A 27,574-nucleotide genomic window follows, 5' to 3' on the forward strand; every position below is an offset into this window, starting at 1 on the left:
TAGCATTTCCACATAGGAGAACTTCTTCGCTGTGGTCACAATGCTAGCATTTCCACATACGAGAACGTCTACACTGTGGTCACAATGCAAGCATTTCCACAGAGAACTTCTACACTGTGGTCACAATGCAAGCATTTCCTCATAGGAGAACTTCTACACTGTGGTCACAAGGCAAGCATTTCCACATAGGAGAATGTCTACACTGTTGTCACAATGCAAGCATTGCTACATAGGAGTACTTCTAAACTGCGGTCACAATGCTAGCATTTCCACATAGGAGAATTTCTACACTGCGGTCACAATGCAAGCATTTCCACATAGGAGAAGTTCTACTCTGTGGTCACAATGCAAGCATTTCCACATAGGATAACTTTTACACTGTGGTGACAATGCTAGCATTTCAACATAGAACTTCTACACTGTGGTCACAATGAAAGCATTTCCACATAGGAGAACTTCTACACTGTGGTCACAATGAAAGAATTTACACATCGGAGAACTTCTACACTGGTCACAATGCAAGCATTGCTACATGGGAGAACTTCTACACTGTGGTCACAATGCTATCATTTCCACATAGGAGATCTTCTACACTGTGGTCACAATGCAAGCATTGCCACATAGGATAACTTTTACACTGTGGTCACAATGCTAGCATTTCAACATAGAACTTCTACACTGTGGTCACAATGAAAGCATTTCCACATAGGAGAACTTCTACACTGTGGTCACAATGCAAGCATTACCACATTGGAGAACTTCTACACTGTGGTCACAATGCTAGCATTTCCACATAGGAGAATTTCTACACTGTGGTCACAATGCAAGCATTTCCACATAGGAGAATGTCTACACTGTTGTCACAATGCAAGCATTGCTACATAGGAGAACTTCTACACTGCGGTCACAATGCTAGCATTTCCACATAGGAGAATTTCTACACTGTGGTCACAATGCAAGCATTTCCACATCGGAGAACTTCTACACTGGTCACAATGCAAGCATTGCCACATAGGAGAATGTCTACACTGTGGTCACAATGCAAGCATTTCCACATAGGAGAACTTCTACACTGTGGTCACAATGCTAGCATTTCCACATCGGAGAACTTCTACACTGGTCACAATGCAAGCATTGCTACATGGGAGAACTTCTACACTGTGGTCACAATGCTAGCATTTCCACATGGAGAATTTCTACACTGTGGTCACAATGCTAGCATTTCCACATAGGAGAATTTCTACACTGGTCACAATGCAAGCATTGCTACATAGGAGAATTTCTACACTGTGGTCACAATGCAAGCTTGGTATACAACACAAAAAATAACTTACACTTTTGGTAAGATTTATTGATTATGAAGTTGAATAAGAAATGATTTCAACAAAAATACATGTAAGGATGATACCATGATTTATATGAAGTTTGAGTTTCCATACAACAACTAACATTTATACTAATTTCACAATACACTGGCTCCCTTATCTGTCAGGCACTCGTACATGTAATATGAATCGCATTACTAGGGAGATTTCATGAGTGCATGTTTACAGGAAATTTTCTTAAAATCTTAAAAAGATTTTTTTCTGAAAATATATCTACTTTAATGGAGAACTTGTAATAAACTTGTCACAATGTCGTGTATATTTCATGAAACAGAACATCTCCGTTAACATGCCTACATAAACAAGCCACTTAAGATCTTGCTGATCTAAACAACCCAAATCCCTTCATGCACTTTGATTTTGTCCGAGGTTTTCTACATGAATTCACTGCAATATTTCATTAACTGTTCAAATTCATATTTTTTGAACTTTTGATCATAACCATTGTTTGGAATAACATTTAGAATCTATTGCAATTTGTTCATACAGAAATTTTACGTCTGGATGTTCCACTCCTTATAAACATGCATGTACAATATAAGGCTCTGTTTCTTTCAATCATACCCACTGTAATACAACAAGGTTACAAATCATTCCTAGCTCGCTGTCCAATAACTAGACCCTCAGTTTGGATACAAGAGTCTTAAGTTACTCAGTCCACTCATTAATAGAATGACGTACCAGTATCCTTCGGTATTCGCAGTGCTGCAGCAGACTGCAGGAATTCAATCAAGTCAGGCAAGCTCTTGACTCTGGCCATACCTGATCTCTGAGCAGTTTAACCTAAACAGTAGGGTATTTAGGGTTCACCAAACGTCTAAGGGAGACTGACCAATCCATACCAGTGACAGAAATGTGGGTAGAAACATGGATTGCAGCAGCTGTCAATATGACAAGCACAAGTTGTTCCAACTGCAAATCAGCACAGATTTCATCGTATCAAATTTCAAAAACATTACAGATGAAGAACCGGACAACCCCACTGATACTTGGGCACACAGTACTGATGTTAAAAGTAACCTCGGGCTGATGAGATTCCGAGGACTTTCTAAGATGTATTACAGATTTGTCCAAGCTTTATGAAACAGAATTCTTGATTATTTGATTCAGAATTTGTAAATTTCCAAACAGACGGGTCATTACGGGTTGTACCTTAAACGAAGTTAGTCTATACTTGTCATTCATTTACTCTTTTAAATACTGACATTCCTCATTCTACTAAACCATGTAGACATGTATTAAATAATGTCATCGTTTACCATGGAACACTTGCACGCTCCACTCTCGTACTTGCTGCACTTTAACATACACACATATACACTGATTTACCATTTAATGGTTCGCAGATAAATTCATTGTAGAAAATAATCGTTGGACATAAAATTGACTCCAATTGATATCCAGATGCGTACAAACAGCATTTTACTGAAATGTTAAAATGAAACAATTTCAACTTTTAGACTGATATAAAACAACATTTCAGCTTTGGGTACATCATTTAAAATGTCTGAATACTTTAAAAAGTACAATGTCATGTACAAGTGCTGTTTCATATTCACAAGTATATTCAACTTGAATATAAAGAATACCACAGTTGTTTCATATTTATATGTAAGATATTGAATACTGTGGATTCAGAAATTTTACAACATTTATCTTTAACTGTGCATCACAAATTCAAAAATATTGTACAAAATACATAAACTGGACATACTTCATAATAAAAGTGGTCAACATTTTCACCATACATGGGCAGTCTAATTGTTCAAAACTCAATACTTCATTTATTTTTTCATCAATATGGTATCTCATTCATCCCTTTGAACTTCCATTCAAAGGTTGGAATAGTCCATTATGAAACTTCAGGGGTGAACGAGTTAATATAACAGAAACAAGTTATTTTAGTTCTTATCTACCGATCCCATGTCACTGTGGAGTAGTATTTTATAAAGGCATTCAGTACAACATTAAACCAGATCTCAATATTGCAGTTTCAGTATCAAATTGCTGTTTCAAAACCAGCCCCCCACACTCCCTCCCCCCACAAACACGATTTCACTTTTCCATCAATCCAGCCTCCTTCATCTTTGTACTGAAGAATTTCTCCAGTGCATTAGCACATTTGTAGTATTCCGTGTCGGGTTTGTTATAAGCCCTACAGTTAGAGAAGATCCTGGACATGTCGGCGATGAAGAGTCGCTTGTTGCAGTAGTAACGATTTTTTAATCTTTCAGTCATTGATTTCAGATCTAAATCAGAAATGAAATGTTTTATTAGAAAGCACTCACATAAATAGAAGAATACATGAATACATATCTGAACTCAAAATAGTCACAAATCATAAAGGCTTTTGAGTGATTAAGCAAAATATTTAACTCATTCACCCCTGAAATTTCATAATGAACTATTTCAACCTTTGAATTGGAAGAGTTCAGATGTGTCTTTAAGGGTGAATGAGTTAATCATAATTAAAGTTATTTGTACATGTGTACACTACTAAGCTATTCTTTTGTCATCTGAAACTTTTCCCCAGGGAAATTAATGCCTAAATAATCATGATTTTCATAGAATATCATTTAAATAATTTTTAAATCACCTAGCTTGCTGATTATACTAGAGAAACAAAGTTACTGTTTCAACACAAGCCCTTACCCATAGGAAACTTGATGTGCTCGTAGTAATCTGGGGCCTCAGACTTGTCAACAGGCTTTTGGAACGGCCAGGAACTTGAATTGGACTGAAAAGACGTAATTGTTTGACATTGAAGACAATCTACTATGATTGAAAAATAAATGTTTGGTAGTAAAAAAGCACTACAAAAACCATATTTTATGTCAATGCAAATCACAGAACGTTCATGAAAACAAAGAAAATAAAAAAAAGGTGTGTGCAATCCAGTCTCCACCCTCTGAACAAACTTTGGCTTCAGAAATTAGGCAAAGGTCATAGCTCTGTATATAGTATAAACCTGAAATTAGGCAAAGGTCATCGCTCTGTATATAGTATAAACCTGAAATTAGGCAAAGGTCATAGCTCTGTATATAGTATAAACCTGAAATTAGGCAAAGGTCATCGCTCTGTATATAGTATAAACCTGAAATTAGGCAAAGGTCATAACTCTGTATATAGTATAAACCTGAAATTAGGCAAAGGTCATAACTCTGTATATAGTATAAACCTGAAATTAGGCAAAGGTCATAACTCTGTATATAGTATAAACCTGAAATTAGGCAAAGGTCATAACTCTGTATATAGTATAAACCTGAAATTAGGCAAAGGTCATAACTCTGTATATAGTATAAACCTGAAATTAGGCAAAGGTCATAACTCTGTATATAGTATAAACCTGAAATTAGGCAAAGGTCATAGCTCTGTATATAGTATAAACCTGAAATTAGGCATAGGTCATAACTCTGTATATAGTATAAACCTGAAATTAGGCAAAGGTCATAACTCTGTATATAGTATAAACCTGAAATTAGGCAAAGGTCATAACTCTGTATATAGTATAAACCTGAAATTAGGCAAAGGTCATAACTCTGTATATAGTATAAACCTGAAATTAGGCAAAGGTCATAACTCTGTATATAGTATAAACCTGAAATTAGGCAAAGGTCATAACTCTGTATATAGTATAAACCTGAAATTAGGCAAAGGTCATAACTCTGTATATAGTATAAACCTGAAATTAGGCAAAGGTCATAACTCTGTATATAGTATAAACCTGAAATTAGGCAAAGGTCATAACTCTGTATATAGTATAAACCTGAAATTAGGCAAAGGTCATAACTCTGTATATAGTATAAACCTGAAATTAGGCAAAGGTCATAACTCTGTATATAGTATAAACCTGAAATTAGGCAAAGGTCATAACTCTGTATATAGTATAAACCTGAAATTAGGCAAAGGTCATAACTCTGTATATAGTATAAACCTGAAATTAGGCAAAGGTCATAACTCTGTATATAGTATAAACCTGAAATTAGGCAAAGGTCATAACTCTGTATATAGTATAAACCTGAAATTAGGCAAAGGTCATAACTCTGTATATAGTATAAACCTGAAATTAGGCAAAGGTCATAACTCTGTATATAGTATAAACCTGAAATTAGGCAAAGGTCATAACTCTGTATATAGTATAAACCTGAAATTAGGCAAAGGTCATAACTCTGTATATAGTATAAACCTGAAATTAGGCAAAGGTCATAACTCTGTATATAGTATAAACCTGAAATTAGGCAAAGGTCATAACTCTGTATATAGTATAAACCTGAAATTAGGCAAAGGTCATAACTCTGTATATAGTATAAACCTGAAATTAGGCAAAGGTCATAACTCTGTATATAGTATAAACCTGAAATTAGGCAAAGGTCATAACTCTGTATATAGTATAAACCTGAAATTAGGCAAAGGTCATAACTCTGTATATAGTATAAACCTGAAATTAGGCAAAGGTCATAACTCTGTATATAGTATAAACCTGAAATTAGGCAAAGGTCATAACTCTGTATATAGTATAAACCTGAAATTAGGCAAAGGTCATAACTCTGTATATAGTATAAACCTGAAATTAGGCAAAGGTCATAACTCTGTATATAGTATAAACCTGAAATTAGGCAAAGGTCATAACTCTGTATATAGTATAAACCTGAAATTAGGCAAAGGTCATAACTCTGTATATAGTATAAACCTGAAATTAGGCAAAGGTCATAACTCTGTATATAGTATAAACCTGAAATTAGGCAAAGGTCATAACTCTGTATATAGTATAAACCTGAAATTAGGCAAAGGTCATAACTCTGTATATAGTATAAACCTGAAATTAGGCAAAGGTCATAACTCTGTATATAGTATAAACCTGAAATTAGGCAAAGGTCATAGCTCTGTATATAGTATAAACCTGAAATTAGGCAAAGGTCATAACTCTGTATATAGTATAAACCTGAAATTAGGCAAAGGTCATAACTCTGTATATAGTATAAACCTGAAATTAGGCAAAGGTCATAACTCTGTATATAGTATAAACCTGAAATTAGGCAAAGGTCATAACTCTGTATATAGTATAAACCTGAAATTAGGCAAAGGTCATAACTCTGTATATAGTATAAACCTGAAATTAGGCAAAGGTCATAACTCTGTATATAGTATAAACCTGAAATTAGGCAAAGGTCATAACTCTGTATATAGTATAAACCTGAAATTAGGCAAAGGTCATAACTCTGTATATAGTATAAACCTGAAATTAGGCAAAGGTCATAACTCTGTATATAGTATAAACCTGAAATTAGGCAAAGGTCATAACTCTGTATATAGTATAAACCTGAAATTAGGCAAAGGTCATAGCTCTGTATATAGTATAAACCTGAAATTAGGCAAAGGTCATAACTCTGTATATAGTATAAACCTGAAATTAGGCAAAGGTCATAACTCTGTATATAGTATAAACCTGAAATTAGGCAAAGGTCATAGCTCTGTATATAGTATAAACCTGAAATTAGGCAAAGGTCATAGCTCTGTATATAGTATAAACCTGAAATTAGGCAAAGGTCATAACTCTGTATATAGTATAAACCTGAAATTAGGCAAAGGTCATAACTCTGTATATAGTATAAACCTGAAATTAGGCAAAGGTCATAACTCTGTATATAGTATAAACCTGAAATTAGGCAAAGGTCATAACTCTGTATATAGTATAAACCTGAAATTAGGCAAAGGTCATAGCTCTGTATATAGTATAAACCTGAAATTAGGCATAGGTCATAGCTCTGTATATAGTATAAACCTGAAATTAGGCATAGGTCATAACTCTGTATATAGTATAAACCTGAAATTAGGCAAAGGTCATAACTCTGTATATAGTATAAACCTGAAATTAGGCAAAGGTCATCGCTCTGTATATAGTATAAACCTGAAATTAGGCAAAGGTCATAGCTCTGTATATAGTATAAACTTGAAATTAGGCATAGGTCATAGCTCTGTATATAGTATAAACCTGAAATTAGGCAAAGGTCATAACTCTGTGTATAGTATAAACCTGATTGAAGTATCTAACACTATAGTACACATTCTCACACAATTTATGACAATAGTACAAGGCAGAGTATATGAAATATTCCCTGGATCTAGATAACACAGGACCATGTTCGAGTGGGCACAAAACCCGAATTCAATATGCAATACACTGCCATCCCAAGAGGTACTTTAATACAAAGTTTGTCAATTCTAGGCGACAGAGAATGAGAGATTTGTCCTGGGCCCCTTCCACGTATCCAGTTCAACCAGGTGAAATGGTTGAACCTGAAAGAAAACAACAGGCTCAGATCTGAACCGAGGCTGACCTCAGAAATATTTGGCACATGTAGATTGAGGGGTCCAGACGTGTCTGACCGTAACTATAATGCTGACCATTGCTAGTTTGCGTTATGTCTTTATAAAACAAGGTCAATCCACATGTACATTTTAAGATACGTTATATAATTTAGTGGAAAGAAGGATATACATTGTCATTTATTCACTGAAATTGTGCCTTTTTTAGCTCCGTCTATAGTTCAGTTGAAGTGGGTTTGTTTATCATGGAATATTTCTGCGCCCCCTCAATCATTTCAACCTGGAAATGCAAATGTGACCCTGGATAAAGTGATGCCCAGTGAATGAAGGGCCATTACTCTATATTTAGTGATACTCGTGATCTGATTTTAGGATGTGACACTTTGTCATCACAAAAGGCACTCACAAACACAATTGATTATTGTGGGTGAAAGAGTATATGAGAACGACCCAGAAAATGTGACTGACTGACAAAGTGCAAGCCAAAGACCCTTTATGTAGTACTGACTGGAGACTAATCATTTACTTGGTATTCATGTTTTATTAAACCATAATAGCCATTTTGTATTTGTGCCGTTACCTTGACTTGCTGCAGTATTGTTTTGGTTGTCGTGTGGAGTTGTTCACTGTCCATATGGGTCTCTTTGCTGCAAGGATAAAAGAAAATATTAAATGAAAATTCAATCTTGATCCTTTTAAAGTCTGTGGTTTTGGTGACACATGTATTACTTCAGTGTCTTTTAAAACTGTCAGAAGTCCTATCCCGGGGTGATGTCATGAATGCTAGTCTTTTACCAGTACATCATGTAATTTGAAATATAAGTGGTGATACAACATGCTAATTGTTTTCAAAGTTCATGCCCATCTACACAGAAAAAAGATTATCAGTGGATCCTTATAATCAAAGTCCAAACTTATCTTTCCTGAAACGATTAATAGAAAGCCTGAACCCTTTCACCACTGTAGACCATAATGGACTCATCCAGATCAATGCATGGTAGAGTCTACTAAAGTTACATGGGGGTGAAAGCCTTAAATTCATGTTCTATTCAAAGCAATATATACCCTTTGTCAAGAGAGGATTTCCAGCCTAGATCGTGCAGCCCTGGGATATTCTCCACTGGTATCTGTCGCACGCCCTCCTTGAAGCAGGTCAGGCCGGGGTATACCTTCTGTAGCTGGTCCTGTTTCTTCTCTATAATAGTCTTCACTATCTGTCAGGGACAACCAGGCAATCAATTTATGAATATATAATATTGACCAGACTTTGGGTACACATTTATAGAGGATAGTAAGGCCAAACAAATATATGTCTGTTTCAGGTATTAAAAACTAGAAGCAGTATGGTAGGTCGGTCAGAATTGTTTTCTCTCTCTTTTTGGAGGGGTTGGGGGCTAATTTAAGAAATTTCAAACACCAGCAAACATAACTTTAGGTCTTTTACATAATTATAAGGGATTTAAATTTGGTTTTAATACATGCCGTTGAAGTATACAGGTGTATATATATAGTCACCATGATTATTTGTCCATCAATTTGTTTGCAACTGGTAGACAAGTTACCTCAACACTGGATGGAGTGTGTTCGAGTGAGATAAATTTGTTACCACACCACAATTATAGCTGTCCAAAAAACTACCTATCAAGTTTTATCTTGTCTGTTTCTCTGTACGTCAATAACCTGAATCAGTATTTTTAATCCTAGGCATATTGTAGCAGTCATCTGGTGTTTAAGTACAATCATACCTCCTTCTGTTTTCTAATGACACTGGAGAAGTCTGTGTAACAGATCCTGGGGTTTAGTTCACACCCCATCAGTGTGGCTCCCTCGTAGTCCTTGATGTAGCCCAGGTAGGACGACCGGTTCATCTTGATGTCTTTGGAAAAACCCTGTCATTGCCATCCATAAAACAAGTACAATATCACCAAATGACTTCAACAAAGACTTCTCCGAACTCACTTTCATTTAAAACTTGAACACCCAGATAGCTTGAACACTACTGTTGAACCAGGCAATTTTCATTTGACATAATTATGGTAAACAGACTTTTGCAAATATTCCTTGATATGACATTTTTGCTTTAAGAATTTGAATTGAATTATCAAAATCATCTACTTGAGAAATTTTTTACTCAATGTCTTTTCAACTAAAAGGGTAACAAAATTAATCAATTCAAAAAACCAGGTCAAACGATATCTACTGCTGCCGGTATTTGTTGGGGTGTGTTCAGTAAAAGAAACAATATGGATCATTATTTAACTAAAATACTCATTATCTTATACAGGTAATATCTTATATTTTGTAATTGGAAGTTTACTACAAATGTATTGAAACTTTCAAATGATAAATTACTGGTTTACATTTATTTTACTAGTGTAACGATAAAGAGAGTAGTGTGCTTCAACGGGGATTGAACCCGTGACCCCCAGCTTCCCAGTCTGTCGCTCTACCAATTGAGCTAAAGGGAAATTCCCTCTAGCTCTAAGCAAGAAGGTAACTGTAACCTTATGCACAATTAAATTCTGCCACACTACTCCCCCCTTTTTAAATGTGCTCGCCCTCAAACACCACAACAACCCAGGTTCTAACTCCCTGTCACCACAGGAAGGGTCATGGACACCATTAGTAACAGGAAAAGAGAGAAGTGTGCTTACAACGGGGATCGAACAAGCTAAAAGGTGACCATAATGGGGATTCTGTGTACAATTACAACCTGCCAAACTAGTAAAACAAAATCTACATTTTAAATCAGAATTACAATTCTGCAATGTTTAAAACTGTTTTCTTTACTGAATCTACCCCTTCCTTGACAATAAAAACATCTTTACTGAATCTACCCATTCCTTGACAATAAAAACATCTTTACTGAATCTACCCATTCCATGACAATAAAAACATCTTTACTGAATCTACCCATTCCTTGACAATAAAAACATCTTTACTGAATCTACCCATTCCTTGACAATAAAAACATCTTTACTGAATCTACCCATTCCTTGACAATAAAAACATCTTTACTGAATCTACCCATTCCTTGACAATAAAAACATCTTTACTGAATCTACCCATTCCTTGACAATAAAAACATCTTTACTGAATCTACCCATTCCTTGACAATAAAAACATCTTTACTGAATCTACCCATTCCTTGACAATAAAAACATCTTTACTGAATCTACCCATTCCTTGACAATAAAAACATCTTTACTGAATCTACCCATTCCTTGACAATAAAAACATCTTTACTGAATCTACCCATTCCTTGACAATAAAAACATCTTTACTGAATCTACCCATTCCTTGACAATAAAAACATCTTTACTGAATCTACCCATTCCTTGACAATAAAAACATCTTTACTGAATCTACCCATTCCTTGACAATAAAAACATCTTTACTGAATCTACCCATTCCTTGACAATAAAAACATCTTTACTGAATCTACCCATTCCTTGACAATAAAAACATCTTTACTGAATCTACCCATTCCTTGACAATAAAAACATCTTTACTGAATCTACCCATTCCTTGACAATAAAAACATCTTTACTGAATCTACCCATTCCTTGACAATAAAAACATCTTTACTGAATCTACCCATTCCTTGACAATAAAAACATCTTTACTGAATCTACCCATTCCTTGACAATAAAAACATCTTTACTGAATCTACCCATTCCTTGACAATAAAAACATCTTTACTGAATCTACCCATTCCTTGACAATAAAAACATCTTTACTGAATCTACCCATTCCTTGACAATAAAAACATCTTTACTGAATCTACCCATTCCTTGACAATAAAAACATCTTTACTGAATCTACCCATTCCTTGACAATAAAAACATCTTTACTGAATCTACCCATTCCTTGACAATAAAAACATCTTTACTGAATCTACCCATTCCTTGACAATAAAAACATCTTTACTGAATCTACCCATTCCTTGACAATAAAAACATCTTTACTGAATCTACCCATTCCTTGACAATAAAAACATCTTTACTGAATCTACCCATTCCTTGACAATAAAAACATCTTTACTGAATCTACCCATTCCTTGACAATAAAAACATCTTTACTGAATCTACCCATTCCTTGACAATAAAAACATCTTTACTGAATCTACCCATTCCTTGACAATAAAAACATCTTTACTGAATCTACCCATTCCTTGACAATAAAAACATCTTTACTGAATCTACCCATTCCTTGACAATAAAAACATCTTTACTGAATCTACCCATTCCTTGACAATAAAAACATCTTTACTGAATCTACCCATTCCTTGACAATAAAAACATCTTTACTGAATCTACCCATTCCTTGACAATAAAAACATCTTTACTGAATCTACCCATTCCTTGACAATAAAAACATCTTTACTGAATCTACCCATTCCTTGACAATAAAAACATCTTTACTGAATCTACCCATTCCTTGACAATAAAAACATCTTTACTGAATCTACCCATTCCATGACAATAAAAACATCTTTACTGAATCTACCCATTCCATGACAATAAAAACATCTTTACTGAATCTACCCATTCCTTGACAATAAAAACATCTTTACTGAATCTACCCATTCCATGACAATAAAAAAATCTTCAAAATTATGTTTTTAGGTCACAACACCACCCTTAGTAACAGAACTACAAACACATACAATGCCCTTACCTGCTTTTTGAAATAACCGATGGCATACTCATCAGCAAACGTGAGGAAGTGGAGGACACTGTGTTTTATGTGGTAATTCTTTAGATGGTTCATCATGTGGGTCCCATAGCCCTAAATAGTAAAACAACAAATGGAATGTTAATCAGAGAGTTTTAAATACCAAACTGTGTTGTAAATCACTGTACAGGTCACCAGTCAATGTAACATTTCACATTCATTCACATCAAGAAATGAAGAAGGAATTATGTACTGAAAATCATTTAAATAAGATATTAGCTAAATTTAGAAACGATTAGCACATGTTAGTTTATGTTCTTCCTACCTCTGTGATGAAGGTAAATTAACCATGATAACAAATATCTATACACAGCTCCGGGAGAAAAAGCATTTCTACCCTGAAGGGTGAAACAACCACTCGGGGAATACATAGATTTTTATATGGAAAGGCCAATATTAATGAGAAGGGAGAATTTCCCTGCGGACAGTATGTAAGTAATTCAGTTTTCTTTACTGAGAGAATTTATCCTCGTTGACTTCTACCAGGAATCTACCTTAAAACAAACACTTTTAACAACCTCACCTTCACTTGTTCGTTGGATGTGACAGCACAGAAAACAATCTCGGTAAAACCCTGTGTAGGGAACATTCGGAAGCATATCCCTCCAATCACTTTGTTGTCCTTGATCAAGGATAAACACTTGTGCTTCCTGAAAAAAGCAACGAAATTGCATTTATAAAACACTTGTGCTTCCTGAAAAAAGCAACGAAATTGCATTTATAAAACACTTGTGCTTCCTGAAAAAAGCAACGAAATTGCATTTATAAAACACTTGTGCTTCCTGAAAAAAGCAACGAAATTGCATTTATAAAACACTTGTGCTTCCTGAAAAAAGCAACGAAATTGCATTTATAAAACACTTGTGCTTCCTGAAAAAAGCAACGAAATTGCATTTATAAAACACTTGTGCTTCCTGAAAAAAGCAACGAAATTGCATTTATAAAACACTTGTGCTTCCTGAAAAAAGCAACGAAATTGCATTTATAAAACACTTGTGCTTCCTGAAAAAAGCAACGAAATTGCATTTATAAAACACTTGTGCTTCCTGACAAATGAAAACTTGTATAAAACGGTGTGTTTGTGAGAAAACAAAACTGTAAGAGGACACTTTGGGAGTATCTACATGTAACCCTTTAAATCTACATAAGCTTGCTGAAGGCACTCTTCCCCACTCCATTTTTAGGACAGTTTCCCCCAATTTAATGAAGAAAATAGTATGTTGTTTAACTTGTATCCAATTTTACTTGAAAATACAAATTTTCCTACAACAAACTCTTTATCTAAGTTCATCTCTTTGAAATGCAGCTTGATCATCATTTTAAAGTGACATGCAATTACTTACGGATCAAACACCAGGCGAGTTATGTATTCTTTAGGCATCCGGGGAAGCTGGTGAGAGAAGACGTTTTGGAGGCCGATAAGCCAGATCAATGTCTGTTTGGTAGGTTTGTTACTGAGGCTATTAGCCACCACGTGGAACTCTATCACGCCCTTAATCTCCTCTCGTCGAGCTGATTCATCACGTGCGGAGTGGGCGGGGAATAATGAGGTCTGTAACAGGAAATATCATGTTAATTTCAATGTCAGTCAAGAAAGTAGTTTTTGCAAACACAGCAATTATAATCACAAATTTCCTCCTTCTTAACAATGACATTCAACGTATATATATATTTTAGTCAACAATAATTAAATATCCGAATAATGTATATAAAACTCCTACCAAATGTGTTTCACCAATTTTGAAGATTTTCTAGTTTAACACTGCTATATATATTAATTACTACCTCACCTATAATTATTTAGTAATAAATTATTTCAGATGATTTTTCATCACCACTATGTTAACATACTTCAACTTGTCTATAACAGCATAATACATTGGAGGTTTAAAAATTTGATATTCGGAGATTTAGAGAACTGGTAGTGCATGTATACACTGTAAGATTGTCTATGTGACGTTTCAATGACTAGTACGATATGTACACTGTCACCTTCATCAGACAAATGACCAGTAAAGCTTATCCACACCAAGGTGTACAATGTGTACGAGTTGTCCACAAAATCGATGTTGATTCGGCTTCGCTGGAAGCGTATGTACAATAGTTGTTATACATGTACCATTTCACTTGTCATTTGTCTGATGAAGGTGACAGTGCACATATCGTACTAGTCATCGAAACACCACATAGAAACTCTTATTGGTTGTGTAGAAAGAACTTCTCATAAAACATTGATTATTGTCAGTCAAGTCTGGGAAATGATCTCCCACACAGTGCTATTGACCGTTACATGTGACTTAAGATTCAGTTACACTGATAACAAACTGACAGATGCTTACATCAGGTCCAACCATCTTCTCGGGCTCGGTGATGGTGGCCACTACCTCTGCCAGGTACTCAGCACTGATGTCTCCATCAATCCGCTTCCTCTTGACTTCCTCGGGACTGAAGGCATCCTCCAACTTCCTTTTCAGCTCACTCCCACCACCTAGTAAAACACACATCATCCAGATAAATAATCACCTGTTGTTGTCATAGCTTTCACAATTTCTTTTTAAAGAATCTGGTACATGGGCCTGCCCTCTGAGGATTTAAACCACCAGTGGCTAGGTACTATTATATAAATAGTTAAACCACCAGTGGCTAAGTACTATTACATAAATAGATAAACCACGAGTGGCTAAGTACTATTATATAAATAGTTAAACAACCAGTGGCTAAGTACTATCGTATAAATAGTTAAACCACGAGGGGCTAAGTACTATTATATAAATAGTTAAATCACCAGTGGCTAAGTACTATTACATAAATAGTTAAACCACGAGGGGCTAAGTACTATTATATAAATAGTTAACCCACCAGTGGCTAAGTACTGTCATATAAATAGTTAAACCCCCAGTGGCTAGGTACTATTATATAAATAGTTAACCCACCAGTGGCTAAGTACTGTCATATAAATAGTTAAACCCCCAGTGGCTAGGTACTATTATATAAATATTTAAACCACGAGTGGCTAAGAACTATTATATAAATAGTTAAACCACCAGTGGCTAAGTACTATTATATAAAAATTATATTAAGGTGAGGATGCAACTATGTTTAAAATTGTTTAGGATTATGTCTGATAATTTGTTTTTTAATATATTTTTTCAAATTTCACAGTTTGCAGTCATAATTACTACGTATATGCTCAACAATGCGAGATTTGTGCAGTGAACACTTCTTTCCAGGACAAAAATTCTGCAGAAATGTTCGCACACTTTACCCCTCATTTGAGAAATGGAATGGAATGAAAGCCTATTATCATCCCCTCTGGTGGTACTGTTATCCAGGTGCCCAGCACTTTTTGTTTCTAGCTGTACATTATGGAAAGGTCTTTTGACTTAATTTATATCGGGATGTATCAAAACATTTTTATCAAATCGTTTTAAAATGAACCATCACAAAATGTCACTTGACTTGTAGGTGAACAACGTTGCTTCAGTAATACTCTGTTATATCTCATAGCTGGGGACCATCACTTGTAAATGGACAATGTCATATCTCTAAGCCCGGGATGTGACTTGTATAGTGACAATGCTGCCCAAATAACACCCCAGAGTTAGAGACTTATCTAGTCCATAGGCTGGTTTTGAAAAGGCATCTGCCAGAGTACCAGGTATGTTATAAGCTAGATTAATCGTAAAACAAGTCGAGTGGAATGAAATTGGATTGATCGTTGATCGTTGGTGACCGGGTAGTTCAGTTTGTTAGCATGCTCTTCTAGAGCTGTGAGATACCAGACTCTAGTTAAGTCTGGCTGCTACATTATCCTACCTCTGTTACAAATAGCACATTATCCTACCTCTGTTACACAAATTATACATTATCCTACCTCTGTTACACAAATAGCACATTATCTTACCTCTGTTACACAAATAATACATTACCCTACTTTTGTTACACAAATAGTACATTATCCTACCTCTGTTACACAAAAAGTACATTATCCTACCTCTGTTACACAAATAATGCATTATATTGAATCCAAAACAAATCATTATCCTACCTCTGTTACACAAATAATACATTACCCTACTTTTGTTACACAAATAGTACATTATCCTACCTCTGTTACACAATTAGTACATTATCCTACCTCTGTTACACAAATAATGCATTATATTGAATCCAAAACAAATCATTATCCTACCTCTGTTACACAAATAATACATAATCCTACCTCTGTTACACAAATAGTACATTATCCTCCCTCTGTTACACAAATAGTACATTATCCTACCTCTCTTACACAAATAATACATTATCCTACCTCTGTTACAAATAGTACATTATCTTACCTCTGTTACACAAATAATACATTACCCTACTTTTGTTACACAAATAGTACATTATCCTACCTCTGTTACACAAAAAGTACATTATCCTACCTCTGTTACACAAATAATACATAATCCTACCTCTGTTACACAAATAGTACATTATCCTTCCTCTGTTACACAAATAGTACATTATCCTACCTCAATTACACAAATAGTACATTATCCTACCTCTATTACACAAATAGTACATTATCCTACCTCTATTACACAAATAATACATTGTCCTACCTCTGTTACACAAATAGTACATTATCCTCCCTCTATTACACAAATAATACATTATCCTACCTCTATTACACAAATAATACATTAGCCTACTTCTGTTACACAAATAATACATTATACTACCTCTGTTACACAAATAGTACATTATCCTAGCTCTATTACACAAATAATACATTATCCTACCTCTGTTCCACAAATAGTACATTATCCTACCTCTGTTACACAAAAAGTACATTATCCTACCTCTGTTACACAAATAATGCATTATATTGAATCCAAAACAAATCATTATCCTACCTCTGTTACACAAATAATACATTACCCTACTTCTGTTACACAAATAGTACATTATCCTACCTCTATTACACAAATAGTACATTATCCTACCTCTATTACACAAATAATACATTGTCCTACCTCTGTTACACAAATAGTACATTACCCTACCTCTGTTACACAAATAATACATTATCCTCCCTCTGTTACACAAATAATACATTATCCTTCCTCTGTTACACAAATAGTACATTATCCTACCTCAATTACACAAATAGTACATTATCCTACCTCTATTACACAAATAATACATTATCCTACCTCTGTTCCACAAATAGTACATTATCCTACCTCTGTTACACAATTAGTACATTATCCTACCTCTGTTACACAAATAATACATAATCCTACCTCTGTTACACAAATAGTACATTATCCTCCCTCTATTACACAAATAATACATTATCCTACCTCTATTACACAAATAATACATTATCCTACCTCTGTTACACAAATAGTCCATTATCCTACCTCTGTTACAAATAGCACATTATCGTACCTCTGTTACACAAGTAGTACATTATCCTACCTCTGTTACACAAATAATGCATTATCCTTCCTCTGTTACACAAATAATACATTATCCTTCCTCTGTTACACAAATAGTACATTATCCTACCTCAATTACACAAATAGTACATTATCCTACCTCTATTACACAAATAATACATTGTCCTACCTCTGTTACACAAATAGTACATTATCCTGCCTCTGTTACACAAATAGTACATTATCCTACTTCTGTTACACAAATAGTACATTATCCTACCTCAATTACACAAATAGTACATTATCCTACCTCTATTACACAAATAATACATTAGCCTACTTCTGTTACACAAATAATACATTATACTACCTCTGTTTCACAAATAATACATTATGCTACCTCTGTTACACAAATAGTACATTATCCTCCCTCTGTTACAAATAGCACATTATCCTACCTCTGTTACACAAATCATACATTATCCTACCTCTGTTACACAAATAATACATTATCCCACCTCTGTTACAAATAGTACATTATCCTACCTCTGTTACACAAAAAGTACATTATCCTACCTCTGTTACACAAATAATGCATTATATTGAATCCAAAACAAATCATTATCCTACCTCTGTTACACAAATAATACATTAAATAATACATTATCCTACCTCTGTTACACAAATGGTACATTATCCTACCTCTATTACACAAATAATACATTAGCCTACTTCTGTTACACAAATAATACATTATACTACCTCTGTTACACAAATAGTACATTATCCTAGCTCTATTACACAAATAATACATTATCCTACCTCTATTACACAAATAATACATTAGCCTACTTCTGTTACACAAATAATACATTATACTACCTCTGTTACACAAATAGTACATTATCCTACCTCAATTACACAAATAGTACATTATCCTACCTCTATTACACAAATAATACATTGTCCTACCTCTGTTACACAAATAGTACATTATCCTTCCTCTGTTACACAAATAGTACATTATCCTACCTCAATTACACAAATAGTACATTATCCTACCTCTATTACACAAATAATACATTGTCCTACCTCTGTTACACAAATAGTACATTACCCTACTTTTGTTACACAAATAGCACATTATCCTACCTCTGTTACACAAATAATACATTATCCTACCTCTGTTTCACAAATAATACATTATGCTACCTCTGTTACACAAATAGTACATTATCCTACCTCTGTTACACAAATAATGCATTATATTGAATCCAAAACAAATAGCCACAGCAAATCAATAATGTCATAGTGTGTACATACCTGTCTCTACCTTGGAGGTGCGTCTGGTGGTGGGTATGAGGCCGGGGCTCACATTGATTGATGTGAAGGTGTCACCTGCTGTTACGGGGACGGTCCCTGATGTGGTGAAGCGATTCAGACCACTCACCCCGGTGGCTGTGGGTGGAGGCTGTGCTGTAAGGAGAACATTCTACAGCTCTAAAGAATGAAACAACAAAATTACTACCACTATTCTACAAATTAAAAACAACTATTTAATAATCAAAGTATGCAGATGTAACACTCAATAGTAATAACATTACTGCTTCTATATGAACAGTTTTCACTTCATGCAAATGTTTTCAGTCTTCAGTTAAAGTACTTTTAATATAGATTCTCATCCTGTTAGTGTAACTTAAGGTCCAAACTATTGAATGTTGTCATAAATAATATATCAGCATTTTAAAATGTTTTCACATTAAATGCCATGTCTTATTTCTGTGTAAAACAAATCTGTTCTTTTTTTCCCAACAGCATGCTTTTCAAAGTCATCTTCAGAACACTTTTCTGATCATAAATATCATTTACAAATATATTTCTCTAATCTTTATGTTTTCTCTTTAGATACTTTATTTGTACTTAAGCTTTTTTAAACTGTTATTGGTAATGTTTTGTTTTTAATTTTTGCCATATTCATGATCTGAACACAATCCACAAATTCTAATCACCAACAATCTCTTTGCCCACGTACAAACCTTAATACAGTCAAACCTTTATCGAGAGACCTTCCTTGGGAAATACCAAAAATGGTCTCTTAACACAGGAGGTGGTCACAGGAGCAGGTTTGTATGTACGACCAATGGCAGAGTGTGTTGTAACACATATGGAAACATTTCATATTTGGTCCAGATACAATATTAACCCCATTATATTAAGCCACTGTTGTTCAGTAGCTCACACTTGGTAATATTTTACTGATACTGATATTCAGAGTCATGTAAATAGCATAACTTGGGTGTATTCTTACCGTGATTTATTGTGTCATCAAAATCTAAACAGACGGACGCGAAACGGTTGCTAGGTGATGATCCGCTCATATTGGCAGCATTCTGGGAAAATTCTGGATCCCATATTGGTGAATTTGTACCATACACCTCTTCTTCCAACATTGACAAAAATCTGGAACATTTGAAAATACCAACATTTCACAAATCTTACTGCTGATAGATCTTACTTATGAGGTTCTGCACACTGGCCTTGGGAACTCCGATCTGGGTCTAATCATTTGTCTACCTCAGCTATCCTATTTGTGACCAAAGTTTTCTCTAGTATAACATTAAGTTGTGAGACCCTTTTCAAATGATATTTCACATGCAACCATACACTCCAGTTTTACAGATTGATGTTAACTTTAAAAATTTGAAGTATGATGCAAGTATGATGCACATCACGTGCTGAAAAGTTGTGAATTACCCAGGCAGCAGTAATTAATCCTCCCCCCCACCCACCCCCCCGAGAAATTCTGAAAATGTCTGGAAACCAAAATATTGATAATCCTATGTAAAACCAAAAATCCGGACCTCTTCACTGATATCCAGCAACAGATTGACCGTGAGGGGACACTTTTGTTAACTCATTCACCCCTACATATTTTAACTGGACTTGCCCCGTTTTTGATTTGGTAAGGTTCCAATGTGACTTTCGGGGTGAATTGGTTAATGTGGATATTTAACAAGAGATCCCAAAGGGATCTTGGCGCCCACTTTTGTACCATCTTCATTAGTTCTTTGTCAGTTCGATCTTTTCTCTTCTTTTCTCTAATCTGTTTGATTGAGTCATGTTAACAGTAAATGCACCTTGAGGTAACTTTTGATCTAAACTTAATACTGATGTGTATGAAAGTCAACCTTCCAAGTGTGTTGGTCATTTCACATATTTACTAGTACAGTACTTTATGTGAAAGAAATAGAATCGATCATTGCAATATGAGAAAGATCTGATTAGATTTTCTTTTAATCCATTTTGTTTTTATGATCAGTCTCAAAATATAACATACACAATGAGGAATCAAAGGGAACCTACATTTAAAATTTGAGAAAGATCCCTCTAGTTCTTCCGGAGAAATAGCGGTAACAAACCTACACTATCAAAATCCAAGATGGCTGCCTGTCGGCCATGTTGTTTATCCGATCAATCTCAAAAGTTGCCCTGCACAGCTAAGGACCAAGGGGAAACTACATACAAAATTTGAGAAAGATCCCTCTAATACTTCCTGAGAAATAGCAATAACAAACTTTCAATATCAAAATCAAAGATGGCTGCCTGTCGGCCATGTTGTTTACTCGATCAGTCTCTAAAGTTGCCCTGCAGAGCTAAGGACCAAGGGGAACCTACATATAAAATTTGAGAAAGATCCCTTTGGCACTTCTTGAGAAATAGCGATAACAAACTTTCACTATCAAAATCCAAGATGGCTGCCTGTNTGGGCTAAAAATTCCTGACATTATGCCCAAACATCCAAATTAACAGGAGTTTACTGTTTAGTGATTTGATACATTACCTTGGAAAGTGAGTCAACACAAGGGTCCTTTTTTCAGGGGGCATTTTTTCTTTCTCAGCTCGAAATTTATCGAGGAGTTGTCTGCGCATCGTTTGGAAGACAGAGCGGAGAAGAGTGCGACCAAAGATGAGGGTTGTCTCATATCTGGTAAGGCTATCACAGAAGGCAGGCACATGGCAGTAACACAACCACCTGTGGTAATGATAGAAGGATTGACCATAACAAAGACATCTGAGGCATACCCACACATATAACATATTACCTTCCATGGGTGAGAAATTTGGAATATCAACCACCGTATACTCAACAATGATATAGTGTTCTACTGCAATATTATCAATGAATATACAGACAGACCTGAATGATTTCAATTAGATTCAAACAGAGAAGTTTAATTACCCTACTCTATCTATGACAAGAAAATAGAACAACTTATTTTAATGTGAGATTGATTGGATATCAACAACTAAATCCTTCCTTTAACCTTAGACATGTCATTAATGTTTATAGATTAATCCTTCCTTTAACCTTAGACATGTCATTAATGTTTATAGATTAATCCTTCCTTTAACCTTAGACATGTCATTAATGTTTATAGATTAATCCTTCCTTTAACCTTAGACATGTTATTAATGTTTATAGATTAATCCTTTCTTTAACCTTAGACATGTTATTAATGTTTATAGATATCATTCTTAAGCTGATCACATTAATATTTGACAAGTTAATTGTTATCATTTTATACTGTAAATAGGAAATTTGCGTCCAGTCAAACTTTAGCCCTTCGCCCATGAAACTATTTTTTACCCAGTGTTCACTAACTCCTGAACACTGTTATGGAAAAGCCCTCATTACGGTGGGTCAAGAGAGGCGAAAATTAAACTGCAGCGAAATATTCCCGGTATAAAGTATATTGTAAAGTATATTGTATCTGGTAATAAGCCCATACTTGGTGATAGGCCCACCTAAATATCCTGCAATTCAGTAGAAATGCTATCAAATAACTACCAGTACCCTGTTCTAACTGATCCCTCTACTTTGAGTGACAGATTATGAGTAGCGCTCCCTAGATTATATACGGTAATGTAAACCATATACTGTATACAGGGAAATTTTCACTTTTTTCGCCCTCTGCAATGGGGGCAAATTTATTATTAAAGCGAACACTTGTAAACAACACAATAAACATGGTACTTAAATGTGAATTTAATACTGGGTGAAAATAGATTTTACTGTCGAAGGGGCAAACATTTCCTAGTATACAGCAGCAGTACACGTATTCGTTATCCTTACCTAGTGTAGTTGACTTTGTACACAGCCATGTCCTCCGTACCCGCATGCTGTGTTCTGCTGGTCGGAGTTTCTAACTTCCAGTGGTTGAGGCAGTGCAAAAACATCTTAGCCAGATCATACATTGTCTGCCATTCACGTTGAGCCAGATGTCCGAACTTGTATACCACAAAGTTTGTCACTCCCTGTCATAAACAATTATATTACATTATAGTTATTTTATTTCTCTTGGCCTTTGTGTTGAATAAAATCCTTTTCCTTGTTTTCACAAACGATGTTATAGGTCAATATCCAGACTTTCATTAATGAATATACAATAAAAAGTACCAGATTTGCTTTCTCACCTTTGCTATACTGGGTTTCTCAAATGGCGGACTCCCTAGGGGTCCTTCTATGGTGGGTTGGCTCATGTTCAGAATACATTTCCGAAGCAGCTGAAATCAGAGGTAATTCTGTCAATCGTTTCTGATGATTATTTCAGTTATTCACATATTTGATTGACGGCATGATATTTGTACAAATATCATCAAATGCAAGTTAAACATGTTCAGTAGGGCTTATGTATGGTGCCCTATCTGTATGCTTCAAAAAACCAAGATTATTTTTTATTAAAGTGCCTTGTCAATGTTGTTAAAATTTTAACCTTTCCAAAATATAGAATTACCAGGGTACATGACCAACCATTAAAACTCTGGACTTCTGGCTGTTATTTCAAGTCATATTTACAGCTGTTGAAATCTTATTTGTCGGCGATACAGAATAAGCGGTTGAATAACTGTCAGGGGGGTTTGTAGTGGCATGGATTTAACAATTCATACATACCTTAAACAGGTAGAAATAGACTTGTTTTGTTTCTGCATCTTCTTCCTTGTGTACGCACATGAACAGGTTTTCAACATCAACAACAATTCTCAGCAACCGGTTTAATTCAGATTCCTCTGTGTTTTCTAGGTGGGAGACGTGAGCACCTGGAAAAAATTAACACCTCTAACACCTCAACATTCAATTTGAACAAACACCCACATCTACATCTAAGTGTGTAACTTCAGCATATAGCCCAGCAGTGTACCATACACATCAGTGGGTTCCATCTGTAAGATTCGGGAAGTTTTTCGGAGTGCATACATTTGGTTATTATCTTCTACATAGTACACACTAGAGTTGTCCTAATTATAAGCTTTTCACCAGGAAAAGTCCCTTTGATGGATTCATAGTGTAGGTCATATGTCTTACTGCACAAAAACAACACAGAATTAAGGCTTACTTGAAAACATAACCAACTACACACATCAAGCAGCTGGCACCTACAAAATGTTTTTTTCTACCACGATACGTTGTGTTATTCCACTCTCAGATCATTGTATGAACATGCAGACTGTTGAATAAATATGAGTTATACACCACACATGGTATATGACCTTCCATAGTTTTGATTGGTCACGAAGATGAACCTTGACCAGACGACTATATTCACTCACTTATTATTGCATGCTGTTTTGTTTACATCATCTGCTGTCAACATCCAGCAAATGTTGGTGACTTTTGTGAGATTATGCGATGGGGGGGAAAAGGGGGTTATTAAGGCAATACCAAAAGAAGATGATGCTTAAAGACTTGATCGCTAGTTTCAGGCAAAATTGCTAGAGACGCTCGATATCATTTCGACACCATACCGTCGCGTGTCCAGGTCGTGAAACCCAGAGACGTAATATATATGTCTCTGTGAAACCCAAACAAGATCTGTAACAGTGTCGGAAATAAACTTCAATTTCAATCATCTATCTTAATTACGAGAGTACACTTCCATATTTAGAGTATTAAGACTTAGCCCAAAGGCAAATTTTGGAAAATTCTACAAGCCCAACCTGTATTTTCATAGTAACGTACATTGAAAATGTTCACTGGCTCTGACATAATCTCTGCTAGCCTCCGGTGTCAACCTAGAGGAATTGTACACCTCTAGCCTCTGGTGTCAACCTAGTGGAATTGTACACCTCTAGCCTTTAGTGTTAACCTAGTGGAATTGTACACCTCTAGCCTCTGGTGTCAACCTAGTGGAATTGTACACATCTAGCCCCTGGTGTCAACCTAGTGGAATTGTACACCTCTAGATCTGTAAACAGTAATTCAATTTGGGTATACTGTAATTATGCAGTGTAGCTGGGCCAACTGACTAGTGACCCCATGGTGGACGGGGCGGCGGTGGCCAAGTCGTTAAGGCGTCTGACATTCTGCTACCACTAGCCCTCCTCCACCACTCAGGGTCGTGGGGTTCGAGACCTATGTGGGTCAGTCGCCAGGTACTGGCTGTAGGTCTAGTGTTTCTCCAGGAACTCCGGCTTTCCTCCACCACCAAAACCTGACATGTCCTTAAATGACCATAGCTGGTAATAGGACCTAATACACAAACAAACCAAACCAAAAGCCCTATGGTGACAGTCTTATTTAGTTGGTAGGGTGTCTGTTTAAAGTTTAAAGGTCATAGTTAAGTCCTTGCCTGACCAGTTGCATTTTACTGTTCCAGTTATTTCTGGAGCGAGCAACATGTTACTCGAGTATAAATTCTATTTTGCTGAATATTAATTTTTACAAAGCCTTTGTATTTAATATGTGAACCTGTTATTGCTTGAAATCATATACTTTCATGGATATCCTGTTGGATTTTAAACTGTGATTGTGTTTTCTTACCAAGTGTATGTGAACAGCTGCGACAGGGGTCGGTGAGGTTCGCCAGGGGCTGTGATACGTCCATTCGTGGGGGAGTGGGAGGGGGGTTAGGATTCTTCCATCCATTGCACTTACAGGAATCGGACTGCTAAATACAAATAGTCAAGTCATCTTTTTGTGTTTTACTGATTTACAATTATTCCTTCAATTCTGAAAAAGCATGATTATCAAATGATAACTTAACCATAAATGCGAAAGTCTTGTCTCTCTTACATTTAAAATGTTGACATTCAAACTAAAATCACATGTACTTTTTACAAATTTTCAGATACAGCATTGTGCCAATAGCGATGCGATAATCTCTCTTAGTTATTCTAAATTTCATGCATTTTTACCTTTTTTAAAGAATTTTCTGGGGTAAATTAAATACAGTGTTACTGAAACAGTATGCATTTCCATATAACCAGTTAACAGTCTGATAATATTTTCATACATATGATAAATGCAAGGTACAAATGTATTGTATTTAGATGAAATTGATTTTACAATGTCATTTTGTTCTTCATCTTACAAAATAATGGCAATGATTTTTTCCCAAGAATAACTTACTCTCACTACATATTGTAACTAATTACATAGAAATATACGAAAACGTGTCTGATAAAACATCAATTAATTCTCTTTCAGTGTGTCCAATTTTATTTCAATGTCATAATACTTCAATGAAAAAAGAAAGAGATGCAAGAAATATATAGTAAATCTGGGCATATTGCCAATACTAACTTTTGGCACAATGCTGTCTTGGAAATTACATTTTGAAAATTTGCGTTGACAGTATGTTAAGCTTGTCAGACTTTGAACAAATGGACATGAAATTCTGTCCATGACATATATAGTAGGCCTTAATAAAAATATATATAATTTCCGTTTTAACAGCTGAAATATTATCATTAATACGAAAAATAATTATCTTAATGAGCACACATTAAAGATGGATGTTTTTCTTTGTTCTAAACGAATTTTTATTGCAAAGTGTCGAAACAATGTTTATCTCATGACATTGTTTACTTTTTTTTCTGAATATTGACAGTTGCCAAAAAGACACCAAAAAGACTTCTAATCTATTCCCAGATAATAAACACGCATGTTCACTATTTAAATGAAAGCTATACAAGTTACTTACTACAAACATTACAACAGTGAATACATAATGCTGAAAGAAACCTGGCGAATATTACAAACAACAACAGAAGATGGTAAACCTTGCAAGAAGAATACACTGCTAATTTCTCAAGCTTCTTTGTCTTTGGGTAGTTCAGTACGATCGCTTTCTTCTGTGCTATTCGCTGCAGATGATTCGGTCGTGACATTTCCCCTGTTGTGCCCTGTGTGAGAGTCTGTTTTGATTGTGCACTGGTTCCATTTTGGAGGGGTTTGTCTAAAGCGTCCGACATCTTTCATCTTTCCGTTCGATTTCGTCTAATTTCGGAACACGAAGCGTAGCGTAAATCCGAAGGGTTCCGAATAAAAGTAATACTAAAAACGACATCGGACCAACAGTATGGGGAAATTACACAAAGCTAGACTTTCACGGACGATTGATAAGAAGTTAGGTTTTAAACAGAATATGTTTGCCAGAAATAAATGACAAGAGTATCGGTTGCAAGTAACATTATAATGCCCTCTCCAGTTTAAACATATTTACAATCGGTGTAACTTGCCATAATTGGGATTACCTACCTGTGCATTGGAAGATGAACGCAACACACAGGTGTTTGCACATTTACATTTGGTAATAGATACAGAATCCCAAAAATGAATTACTTTACATCATACAGCTGTTTCGTGTTTCTAGGACTCATCGGTGATGCTAGGGGCCAAAACGTTGGAAATCC

General features: G+C 35.3%; 1 protein-coding gene across 2 annotated transcripts; it reads right to left on the reverse strand.

Annotated features, from left to right (window-relative positions):
• Positions 1–1,394: 1,394 nt before the first annotated feature.
• Positions 1,395–27,172, reverse strand: LOC110460610 (histone acetyltransferase KAT2B-like). 2 transcript variants are annotated; one of them, XM_021513617.1, is made up of 17 exons: positions 26,942–27,172; positions 25,701–25,824; positions 23,835–23,980; positions 23,357–23,446; positions 23,016–23,197; positions 21,723–21,914; positions 20,190–20,341; positions 19,205–19,357; positions 14,789–14,937; positions 13,793–14,001; positions 12,973–13,099; positions 12,393–12,503; positions 9,458–9,601; positions 8,778–8,926; positions 8,293–8,359; positions 4,038–4,122; positions 1,395–3,634 (listed from the first exon to the last, which is right to left on the reverse strand). In XM_021513617.1, exons 1-17 carry the CDS (start codon positions 27,131–27,133, stop codon positions 3,441–3,443), a joined length of 2,466 nt encoding a protein of 821 aa, XP_021369292.1. In that variant the 5' UTR covers positions 27,134–27,172; the 3' UTR covers positions 1,395–3,440. The 2 variants fall into 2 exon arrangements, with proteins under 2 accessions (XP_021369292.1, XP_021369291.1); XM_021513616.1 differs by having other exon boundaries at positions 25,701–25,827.
• Between the last annotated feature and the right edge of the window lie 402 nt (positions 27,173–27,574).

The sequence above is a fragment of the Mizuhopecten yessoensis genome, unplaced genomic scaffold (genome assembly GCF_002113885.1).
Source record: "Mizuhopecten yessoensis strain PY_sf001 unplaced genomic scaffold, ASM211388v2 scaffold10441, whole genome shotgun sequence".
Lineage (NCBI taxonomy): Eukaryota > Metazoa > Mollusca > Bivalvia > Pectinida > Pectinidae > Mizuhopecten > Mizuhopecten yessoensis.